The sequence below is a fragment of the Humulus lupulus genome, chromosome 2 (genome assembly GCF_963169125.1).
Source record: "Humulus lupulus chromosome 2, drHumLupu1.1, whole genome shotgun sequence".
Taxonomy (NCBI): Eukaryota; Viridiplantae; Streptophyta; class Magnoliopsida; order Rosales; family Cannabaceae; genus Humulus; species Humulus lupulus.
Genome location: NC_084794.1, coordinates 8414064 through 8426328, shown reverse-complemented (window position 1 = coordinate 8426328; position 12265 = coordinate 8414064). Strand labels below are relative to the sequence as shown.

The window sequence follows — 12265 nt, the reverse complement described above, 5'->3', positions numbered from 1 at the left end:
AGATAAAACTAACTAAATATTATATTTGTACAATATTTAACATTGTACTTCAATATAATAGAAAAATATAAGTTAATGAGTATTTATTCTAATACCAAATTTAGTATTATTAGGTAGAAGTAATGTCCAAGACACGTTTGTTTAATTTTAAAATTGTAAACATTGTCGATCATTTTAAAAAAAACTAGTTCACTATTTTAAAATATATATAATAGAATGAATTATAGTTCTATAGTATATATAAATATTTATATCAATAATCTCTATATATATATATGACATCTAAATACAATATTGACATAAATATATATTTATATGGCTACATGACATATACGTATATATATAAATTTTAATAATATTTAAAAAGAAATTAATAATAGAAATAAAATAAGAATAGAAAAAGTCATAGTGTAGACATTAATATACATGCATAAATTATTTTTAGTTTCTAATGTATCTCGCAATGTTCTTTGATGAATTTGATAAAGAAAGAGAGCTCCAATTACTTGATAAAAAGTAAATTATCACACAAATTTATAAGATAAAAAAATTATATATGTATTTATTATTTTTAAATATATTTGATTTAATTATTTTAATTATCATAAAATATCTTAAAAATATCATATTTTAATTAATTAATTTTTTTAAGTTTAAATTTGTTCTAATTTTTTAATTTAACAATGATAATAAAAGATTACATATTATATATTATATGCTTAATATAATATTAAGTTTAACTTCAATTAAATTTTATTTAAGTTATAAAATATATAGTTTTATTATTTTTAAATAATTATTATTGTAAAATATTTCAAAAATATTTTATTTTAATTTGTTTAATTAATTTTATTTAAATTTAAGTCATATTTACAATTTAACATTAAATATAAGAATATTATGTTAAAATTAACGAAAAAATAAAAAACCGTTAAAACCAATAATTTTCATTATCTACCACTTATTATATAGAATAGATATTACTTATTGCAAAAAAAATTGGTATTGATTCTACTAGGATTTTTCAAATATTTGATATGGCATTTACGTCGAAATTGTTTAAATGAAATTTGAGAATATATATTTTTTAGAAATAAAGACAATTAATATCAGCATACCTAATCAAGTTGGACCAACAAAGAGACGTAACTCAGAGTGTGGTATAAGCAAACAAGAAACCTCTTGTGGTGTCACATCCCTTGAAAAATAAATTGAATTGGTTTATTCATTCAAATTGTTCAATTTTTTGTGGGTGTTCATATCTCTTTCAAAGAAAGCGTTTCTGATAAGGAAACCAGTCTTAATTTAATTCAAAATTTTGAAATATCTTCTGAATTTTTCACCATGCAAATCCACACAAGTTTTTATTTTAATAAAATAGTCTATGTATAATTTCAACGTTCTTAACATAGAATAAAAGACTTGTTTTAAAAAAATTAATGTAAAATATAATCATTAAAAACTTCCTAAGATATAAAACCATATTAATAAAATAGTCTTTGTATAATTTCAACGTTTTTAACATAATATAAAAAGACTTTTCTTAAAAAAAAAAATTACATAAAAGATATCGTAAAAAGCTTCCTAAGAAACAAAATGTGTTGTATTTTTTTTATAAATATGCACCTCATTTTTGGGATGGTAACGAGTCTTACAGGTCACCCACTAAAACACTATTTAGAAGAAAAAAAACAAACGATATTTAAGGCAGCTCGTCAGGATATTTTTGATAAGTTGTCTCACTCCATATCCGGAATAAGGAGAAAAGAGAAAGAGAGAAAGAGAGAAAGAGGTGCAGTAATAATGGCTTCCTGGAATACGATTCCGATGGAGATCACATACGAAGCTCTGGGTTGGATCGCTTTTCTCTCTTGGTCAATCAGTTTCTATCCCCAAGTCATCTTAAATTTTCGTCGAAAAAGGTGAACTTTTTAATTTTTTAGAGTAAACCCAGATCACATCTTCTCCTTTTCTGAGTTTTTGAGTATTAAAGTTGTAATTTTGAAGAGTTTTTTTGTTCTTTTGGGTGTAGTGTTGTTGGGTTGAACTTTGATTTTATGGTGCTAAACGTAACAAAGCACACCTCTTATCTCATCTACAACGCTACTCTATACTTTAGCTCCACTGTCCAAAGACAGTATTTCGAGAAGTATGGCTTCGGACAGGTATATGTTATTGTTTAGTATTAGTAAAATATCTTTGTTTTCCTGAATTTTACATTTTCACCCATTTGTTTGGAAAGTTCGTTTTTATACAGTAATTTGAAGTTAAGCAAAAATTCCACTTTTACTTTCTGTTTTTACAGTTGAAAAGGTTCTACTTGATTATTCTTTTTTTGGATCAGATCCAAAATGGAACAACAAAGATATTTCGTTTATGAACATCTTATGGTAAAAGATTTGCCTTATATTTAAAGGTGAGCTTTTGTTTTTATTTTTTATGGCAGATGATACCGGTAGCAGCTAATGATGTGGCTTTCTCTGTACATGTTACACTATTAACAATATATCTCTTATTCCAAATATCAATCTATGAAGTAAGTTTGTCCTGTACTCTCATCTCATTCTCATATGTTGAGTAGATTGAAATTTAATGTGATTTCTTAATTCATGGGGTCATGTCTTTTGTTGTTGATTATGGTGTCTTTATGCAGAAAGGAGACCAAACCATCTCTAAGATTACTATCCTAATTATCGCTGCTGTGTGGTTATTTGCTGGAGTTTGCTTTTTTATTGCTCTCCAAACCAATTCTTGGCTGTGGTTGATCTCTATATTCAAGTAAGATGCCCTGTTCAAATATATGTATAGATCATTTTCTTTTGTTGGGTTTTTGAGTTTCTGGGAATTTGGTTTAAAAAGTTGAAAAGAATTTGTGGTTAAGTCTGCTTTCTGATTTGGTGCATATTCATTATGTTTCAGCATGATCCAAGTTTTTATGACAACCATTAAATATACTCCTCAGGTCAGATAAGCCTCTCTCTTCTATTTTACTTTTTGACATTTGATAGTTTAGAGGTACAACAAGTCTCTGTTCTTTTATTATAAGCCAAATATGTTTGCTTAAACTTATAGGTATTCATGAACTTCAAGAGGAAAAGCACTGAGGGATTCAGTATTGGTTATATTCTATGTGATTTTTCTGGTGGACTTGCAAACTATGCCCAAATGACTGTACAGTCTTTAGATCAAAGTTTGTGTCTTTTCTCAACTAAATATTACATTTTCCCCTTCATCTGATGCATAGTTCAATGCTAATTATTTTGAAGTTTTGTCACTTTTCCAGATTCTTGGATAAACTTCTCTGGAAATATGGGGAAGGTACTTCTGTCCTTGGTATGGAATGTTGCCCACTTTTCTAAACTAGTTCTATACCATATCAATTTCTCTTTAGAATAAAAATTTATATTACCATATCAAACTATTGCAGATATCTATGTTCTTTGACGTTATATTCATGTGCCAACATTTTCTGCTCTATTCTACCCGAAAAGTGAAACTCCATTCTGAAACCAGCATTGGAAAAGAACCACTTCTTATCAAGTCTTGTGATTACCCAGAGTTGGAAAATGTTTGAGGAGAATCTGCATTGGATCTTTATGTTGTATAAAAAAGGAAAAGCTCCTCTTTTTGGAGTACTCAAAAGTTGTAGATGTTACCATTGAAAAGTTGTACATGTTACAATATTGGAAGACTAAAATCTGCTGTCTCAAGTTGCTGTGATCTCATTCACCAAAAGATTGAATTGTTGATCTTAGTTGCGGTCTCGTCAACTAAAAAAGTTGATAGCTCAGCTAGAAAAACATCTCACTCAGTAAGAGTTGTTCATATTTAGTGAATGAAGGAGCAATTTGATACAGCAGATTTCAGTCCCAACAATGGGAGCGAACAATGTGTATATTTTGCCATTTTTTTAAACATTCTATTGTGTTGTAAACATTCTATTGTAATCCCACTAGTATCTTTGTTTTGTAGATATTTGGGGGTGCTTTAATTGTGTACATTTGATTTGAAACTCTGTTTCTGCATAAATAAAGACAGTTTGAATCAATATTTTAGTGAATGAGTATTGGATACTGCAGATCTCAGTCCCAACATTTAATGGGAACCATGGGAATATTTTCTGTAAATGTATGGATTTTCTATGAATACTTTAATTGTTCTAAGATTACTTTTTGTTAGTTTTCTTGACCCTGCACCAGCAGTATTTGATGTAAGATTTTATTTATGTAGATCAATTTTTTTTTTCAAATTGCTCTTGGAAGCACTCTTTGGTCTTTTTCATCTTTTGGATTCTGTACCCTGTTTGTTACCCAAGAAAGACCGTGCTCATAAGTAGATTTAAAGTTCAAAGGAAGTTGAGCTAAATTTTGAAAGCTCTATAAATAAGTTAAAATAATTTCATTCAAATCAGGTAAAGATTATCAGTTTGATTTTTTTCGATACAGCCATAACAAGCATCTTTCTTTCATTGTCATCCAAAAGATTCTTTAGTGCTTTAATTTGGTTCATTATATTTGACACCCAAAGCCGTTGCCATTACAAAGGAAAAAACAGAGTTTTCAAATTTTATTTTCTATAATTTATTCCCTAAGTGTTGTTATTTGGCAGTACCCTGTACCATTATTTTGATTAGTGATATTTTATAATATTTTAAAAAGTAATATTTTATATTTTAGATAGTAATATTTTATAATAATTATAAAATTTAAATAAGCGAGATTCAATATTAGATTATATGGATGACTTCTCATATGACCCTCGGCTATTCTCTCTATTCCGACGAATTATACATGTGAAAGTCCATTAAGTAATCTTGAAGCTTTCTCAACCGTTTTCTGAGTCATGCAAACATAAAAAAAACTGAAACTACTCTAAGAAACGCAATATAAAAAATATATATTATATTAAAGCCATAAGCAAAGCAATCATAGGCTATATATTACTATTTCTAATTGTTACAAACTCACAATCCGTTAGGAAGTTTCTGTCTTAATCACTTTATTAATTCATATTATATATATATGCATATATTCTCTTATCTATAAAGTAGACAATCTGTCCAAATTTTATGGCTTGGTCCACACGTACTAAAAACGCCTTGCTTCCCAAGCTTATTGAAAAACAAAATAAGAACAACCGTTTTATATATATATCAAAGGCTCACAACTCAAGCTCTTCAAAACCATATTTTTTATTTTCTCTCTTCTCTTCTCTCAAATTTGGCCAAAAAATGAAGAGAGAGGGTCGCCAGCATGGGATGGTTCGAACCATCAGAATCCTACCATCTCCGTTGAACCCCAGACCCGAGACCAGATTCGTGAACCGGTTCGACTCGCCGGCCACTGCCGGGCTGTTCACCCGGGTGTCCACCAAGCCCACCGGCCACTCCAAGTTCACGGGCAAGTGCGCCCAGCCACGCTGCAACGGGTGTCACTTGCACCCGACGTGTAAGGCCAAGGACAAGACCAAAGGCAACCAGAAGCTCAAATCGAACGACGTCGTTTCCAATCATAGGTTGCTGACTTGGCGGGTCGTGGATGGCCGAACTGGCTTGAACGTTTCTGGGTTTTCTGCCACGCAGATGTTGGATCAACTGTCAAATTTTTATGCAGAAGATATTTATGATGATGATGAAGAAGGAGAAGGAGAAGAAGAAAAAAGTGGTCATTATGATGATCATGATTATGATTATGACTATGGTTATGGTTCCAATGTTAATGATTCTAGGATTGATTTTGAGCCTAATAATGAAACAAGGGTCGAGATAAAAAATGAAGATGATGTTGATGAAAAAGAAGAAAGAATGAGCTTTTGTGATGTGGGATTTGTGTTGGACCAAGAAGATGATGGTTGGTGTTTGGTGGGAGAAATGTGATCATTATGCATATTGTTTATCTTTTCATTGATATAATATTTATATTCCAATACATATGTATGTGAATAATACTAATAAGGAATCATTATATCTTTCTCTTTTTTTTTTCAATGTAAATTTTTTGGTTATACTAGGTGGAGCACCTGCTCTGCACGTGTAGAAAAATTAAGTTAATTTTAATTTTATTTAGTTAAAATTTTAATTAAAATGTCATTTAATTGTATTAAAGAAAAGTTGCATATTTTTTTCATATATATATAAAATAAAAAAATTAAATAACTAAAATAAATACATTATAATTTTTTTCATCAAGTGTAATTAATAATATTAAAAAAAGTAAAAAGAAATATATAACTAAAATATATTCTCCACTACAAGATAATATAATTTGATCAAATTTACTAAACTAACTTATTATTTAAATTTATTATAAAAAAACCACTATTTAGATCTTAGCTAAAAAAAATTCACTCTTTTTTAAATAAAAAATAAAAATAATGATGAAACCAAGATAAAATTTACTCTATTTGAGAATGATAAGAAAGTGTTACTATTGTGTTCACATAAATCTCATTCCTATCATAATTAATTGCTATTTTTTAGTATATTAGACAAATTTTTTGTGTAATAAAATATTTTATATAATAACAACTTATAATTTCTATATAGAATAGAGAATATTTCAATTTATGTTAACTTTACATTTCTTTGCTCTTAGAAGAATATGTTTTTATTAATTAAAATTTTAATCATAACTTTTTTAAATAAAAAAATGAAAATAGAGTAATTTTCATGATTTAAAATTTTATAATGTAATGCATTTTAGTTTTAATAAGTTGTAGTATAAAAAATATTGAACAAAAAGAATAATTATATTAGAGGAGTGAGATTATTATTTTGGTGTGAGGCATAACAAATTTATTTACAAAAAGCATAAAAAATAAAATACATGAACCAAATAAAAGACAAAAAAAAGTGATGAATTGTGCTTTTATATATATAAATATATATATGGGGCATTAGTGGTTATAACCATTCAAAAGTCTTATATATATAAATATATATATGGGTTATTATTAATAGTGACTTTAATATTAATTATTAGATTAAGAATAATTATTCATATTTATAGTTGTTAATTAATATTTCTAAAAATAAATTTTAATTTTTTTAAATTTTTTGAAAGATTACCGGATGAAAAATGTGTATTTATTATGAAAAAAATAATATTGTAAATTTTTTATTTTTCAAATACATTTCAATTTCTAAATATAATTAGTGTCTCTTATTGATTGGAAACAACATTAATTATGATAAAAAAATAATAATTAAATTCGAAATTAATATAGAAATTTTTTTTTTTACTAATGACTTGCTGTACAAAGTGCGGAATGGGTAATAACCATTAATATATATATATATATATAATGTAATGAAATTGTATATGTAATATATATATATATATATGTGTATGTATGTAACGTAAATGTATATAATTATACAATTAAAATTGTTTGGTAGCTGGCGTGGGGTATGTGCTTTGGTAGCTAGAGTTGATATATTAATTAAAGTAGTATTTTACGTGTAGGTATATATATATATATATATATATATTTATATGGTATAATTGAATGGAGTGGAGTTCCTAGTCATTGAACTTATCATATCACTATTCAATTATCTTCTATTCCCTCCTTCTAGGAAATAGTCGGTGGAAACCACCAACATTTGAATATCTTATTTATCAATGGAACAAAATAATTATATTTTATTAATTCTTGGTATTTTTTTTTCTTTTTCTTTATAATATATATTTTGACATACATATGTTTGACATGATTTGGATTTTTTTTTTCTTTTCATAATAAAACATATTGCATAATTTTTTTCCACATACTTCAAGATTTGATTAAAAAATATAAATTTTAATTATAAATATTTGTTTAGCGGTTATAACTTAAAATATATGGCTGAGCATCGGTCGGTTTTGGAAGTTTTTTTATAATATTAAATTCAGAATTCAGTTTTCGGTCTGGATTGGTGCAATCCAAAAATCGACCGACCAAACCAATTAAAGAGAAAAAACTGACTGTTTTGGACTGCAGTTTGGTCGGTTAAATCGACCAAACCAAATTTTTTTTTTTTAGAAAGTTTTAGTTAAAAAAAACTAATTTTTTTAGATTGTTGGAATTCATTTTTGTGCGTTTTTAAAACATAAATACATTCACAAATTTGAAAGTTTGAAACATAATTAAAAGTCCATAAGCATAACATAACCTCAAATCACAACACATCATCAAAAGTCCAATACTCCATTGTCTATTGTCCAACTCCAATCCAAGACACAACACAATTAAAACCAAAAGCCAACACATTTAAAACCAAAAGCCTACAACCACAAATCTCAACACATGGTTAAAGTTTAAACTTAAAGTCCAAAGTCCATAGTCCATTACAACACAAATAAAATCTAAATCTAGTCAACTACAACAACACAACTTAAGTTCAAAATAGTAGATAGAAAACAAAGTCCAATCCATTTTTAATTTTATAACTTCATTTTTATTTAATAATATATTATATATTATATACAAATTAAAAAAAGTATAAGGCACAGGCCTTAATTGGTCGGTGTCGATTATTTTGATCGGTTTTCCGTATAAAAAAAAACTGACTATCTAATGGCGGTTTTAACTATTGTCAATTTTTTCGGTGTTCAATTTCAACGGTTTGGTTTTATCAGTTTTTGGTTTGTCGGTTCGTTTGGTTTGTTCGGATTTTTGAATTTTTTACTCAACTCTATTAAAATGTATACATAAACTTTTAGAGGTAATAATAATATAGTTCTTCCTTTGACAAAAATATATATATATAAAGGGAATTTTTTTTTGTGCAACTCACAAACATAGGTACAGTTTCAATGCAGTTTTCTTTTATAAGTATGAATATTATAATTATTTAGAATATATATAAATTTTTAAAAAATTCCGAGTAATTTACACGAAAAAAAATTTAAATATATTGTTTTCACCCCATCAATTAATCTAGTTTTTTTTTCATAATTACTAATTCCCCATGAGAGTCTACCGTATGCAGTCCAGATAGCACCTTAACATGCAATGAAAGGTTGAGTGGCAAATGATAAGTTGCCACGTCAAAAGTCAAAACCAGACTAAAAACGCCACGTCAGCTAGGTCTCTTTACTCTTCTCTTTAGCTTACTATTTTTTTGCCCCTTTTAGTAACCGAACGAAGCGGAGAGAAGAGCCCTAATCTCTACAATTCTTCCGGTTGCGCTTTCTCTCTCTCTACACTGCGGCCAATTACGAAGATCAAAAAGATCAGGTCCGTTAATTTCTTTCTTGGGCAACATCAAATTCTTCCCTTTGCTCATTTTCACTCTTCTTCTCTAACCATTAATTAACGTACATGCTTAAGTTTATATGTTCTTTCCGGTAAAAGAAACATTTTCAATTTCAATTATTAAATATTCTGTAATGGTTGTGGATGATTCAGTTGGTTAAAGCTTTACTGGGTCAGTTTGTTTTTTTACTATATTATTAGCCCTGTTGGTAATTTGAGTTCGGGAGGCTGTTTGTTCAATATAAGTCTATATGTTATGTAAATTATGCTCCATATGGGGTTCTTGTTAATGGGTTTTGTCTCATTTCTTGACCATTTATTCAATGAAGGTCAATGGACTGTAATGAGCCTGATATATTGAGTGGCCCGCAAAAAGAAAATGAAGAGAAGTGTCGGAGTCCAAGAGGTTCAGCTTCTGAAATGAGTCAGGTGGTTATTGATGGTGCTTATGATCCAAGTGAAGGTAAAATCTTGAACAATGTTGAAGAGAGTGGAGTGGTTAGTAGTACTGAACATAAGGGCCAGAGCCCAAATGCTTCCTCTGTTGACATTGATGATGAGGAATGCCAGACCCCAAAATTATCCTCTGTTAATAAGTGTGAAATGGATGTTGATTATAGTCGTTTTGAGTCTTCCTCAGTGGACGTATCAGAATCTGGCAGTGGTGTTAAGGATGAGGAAGACTTATATTTGGTTCCAGATGTTGGGATTGAGTTTGAATCAGAAGATCATGCTTACAAGTGTTATAGTAGATATGCGGTTTTAGAAGGTTTCAGTATCAGAAAAGATTTTGTAAACAAAAGTAGGATAAATGGTGCAGTGGTTTCCAGAAGATACACTTGTTATAGGCAAGGCTATCGGCCTGCCAAGCCGAATACTAATGCCAGGAAGCCACGGCAGGAGACTAGAACTGGCTGCTTGGCACATATGACCATAGCACGCCAACCCAATGACAAGTTCCGTGTTACTCATTTTGAAACAAAGCACAATCATGAGTTTGTTACCTCTTCAACAACTCACATGTTACCATCACAGAAGAGGTTGACTTTTGCTCAAGCAGTTGAAGATGAGTTAGCTAATCATTGTGCGATCGATGGTGTACCAAAGCTTGGAATGGGGTTTGACTCAGAAGATCAAGCATATGAGTTTTACAATGCATATGCTGGACGAGTAGGATTCAGTGTTAGGAAAGATTATGTAAATAGGAGTAAGATAGATGGTGCTGTGGCATCTAGAAGGTTTATTTGCTTCAGAGAAGGTTTTCGGCAGAGAGACAAGCGTGATATGAACGTGAAGAGGCCTAGAAAGGAAACTAGAATCGGATGTTTGGCACAATTAGTCATTTCAAGACAGTCTGATGGTAAATATCGTGTTACTCACTTTGAGGAAAAGCACAATCATGAGCTAGTTGCTCCTTGCAGAATTCACATGTTACGATCACAAAAGAGATTGGTTGTGACACAAGTTGAAGGTAGTTTAGTAGATAGTTCTAATGGTCAGCCACTATCAGCTCCGGAGCTACTGTGTAAGACAGTTGGAGATTGCAACGATCTCTATTATAATCCTATAGATTACAAGAGTAAACTACCATTCAAATGTACAAGAGAAATAAGAGAGGGAGAAGGTGGTAAAATGCAGCAATATTTTCTTGACAAGCATTCTAAGAACCCTTCCTTTTTCTATGCTATGCAACCAGATGCTGATGGTCAAATAACAAATGTCTTTTGGGCTGATGCAAAGATGTTGATGGACTATGGTGATTTTGGTGATGTCGTTTGCTTCGATACAAGTTACAAACTACATAAAGACTGCAGACCTTTTGCACTTTTTATTGGGATAAATCATCATAAACAAATAGTGATATTTGGTGCTGCACTTTTGTATGACGAAACACTTGAATCTTACAATTGGCTTTTTAGAACTTTCATAGAGGCAATGTCCAGTAAGAAACCAAAGACTATTCTCACTGATCAGGATGTGGTAATGGCTGAGGCAATCAATACAGTGTTGCGAGGAACACATCATCGAACTTGCCTGTGGCATCTCTACCAAAATGCAGCCAAACAACTTGGTTACATGATTGCAGGGTCAAGTTCTTTTATTAATGATTTAAGCCATTGCTTTTTTGATCTGGAAGAGGAAGAAGATTTCAGTAATGCATGGAAGGCTATGTTAGATCTGTACGGTCTATGGGAAAATGATTGGTTACACGAGATATATGAAAACAGAGAAAAATGGGCCATGCCATATAGAAGGCATATTTTCTGTGCTGACATAGAAAGTGCATTACGATTTGAAGCTTTTACTACAAACTTGAGAAAGTACTTGAATCCTGATTCGGATGTCATTCCCTTGTTAAAGCATCTAGCTAAGGTAGTGAATAGTTTCCACTACAAAGAATTGAAAGCCAACTATGATATGAACCAACACCCTCCAAAATTAATGGGAGATGTGATTTTTTTGAAGCATGCAAGAGATTTCTACACTCCACCGGTATTTGAATTGTTCCAGCATGAATACGAAACTTGTCTAAATATTATTGTGAACCAATGCACACACAGTGGAGCGCTATTCCAATACAAAGTCAGTCTATATGGGCAACAGAGGGAGTACACAGTTACTTTTAATTCAGCTGATGAGACGATTGCCTGCAATTGTATGAAATTTGAGTTTGTTGGAGTTTTGTGCAGCCATGCATTGAAAGTGCTTGACTATAGGAACATAAAGCTTCTTCCAACCAAGTACCTCTTGAAGAGATGGACAAAAGATGCAAGAGTCTGAAACTGAGTTTGCTACTTATGGCATGGGATGTTACAGTAACGTAGAAATTAAATATTGTTGCTGGATTTGGAGAAGCTGTGTCCTAACAACATGTGAAGAAAATAATAGGACCAAGCAAACACTGTACATAAATTTTCTCAATACCCAGTATTTCGTAATTTTATACAAAGAATGTTCCTTTTCTCTTCTCAACTATTGTCTTTTTATGTAATTATACTCATGGTTTTGTTTCTCACATTATTTCAAC

General features: G+C 30.1%; 3 protein-coding genes across 3 annotated transcripts; all 3 read left to right on the top strand.

Annotated features, from left to right (window-relative positions):
- Window positions 1-1676: 1676 nt before the first annotated feature.
- On the top strand, window positions 1677-4048 carry LOC133817156 (cystinosin homolog). The gene is made up of 8 exons (XM_062249573.1): window positions 1677-1922; window positions 2033-2165; window positions 2447-2536; window positions 2654-2778; window positions 2920-2962; window positions 3073-3190; window positions 3284-3333; window positions 3428-4048. Exons 1-8 carry the CDS (start codon window positions 1804-1806, stop codon window positions 3572-3574), a joined length of 825 nt encoding a protein of 274 aa, XP_062105557.1. The 5' UTR covers window positions 1677-1803; the 3' UTR covers window positions 3575-4048.
- A 1110-nt stretch (window positions 4049-5158) lies between these two features.
- On the top strand, window positions 5159-5979 carry LOC133817155 (uncharacterized). Its single transcript, XM_062249572.1, has one exon. It carries the CDS (start codon window positions 5231-5233, stop codon window positions 5873-5875), a length of 645 nt encoding a protein of 214 aa, XP_062105556.1. The 5' UTR covers window positions 5159-5230; the 3' UTR covers window positions 5876-5979.
- A 3100-nt stretch (window positions 5980-9079) lies between these two features.
- On the top strand, window positions 9080-12210 carry LOC133817153 (protein FAR1-RELATED SEQUENCE 5-like). The gene is made up of 2 exons (XM_062249569.1): window positions 9080-9219; window positions 9567-12210. Exon 2 carries the CDS (start codon window positions 9571-9573, stop codon window positions 12016-12018), a length of 2448 nt encoding a protein of 815 aa, XP_062105553.1. The 5' UTR covers window positions 9080-9219; window positions 9567-9570; the 3' UTR covers window positions 12019-12210.
- Window positions 12211-12265: the final 55 nt, after the last annotated feature.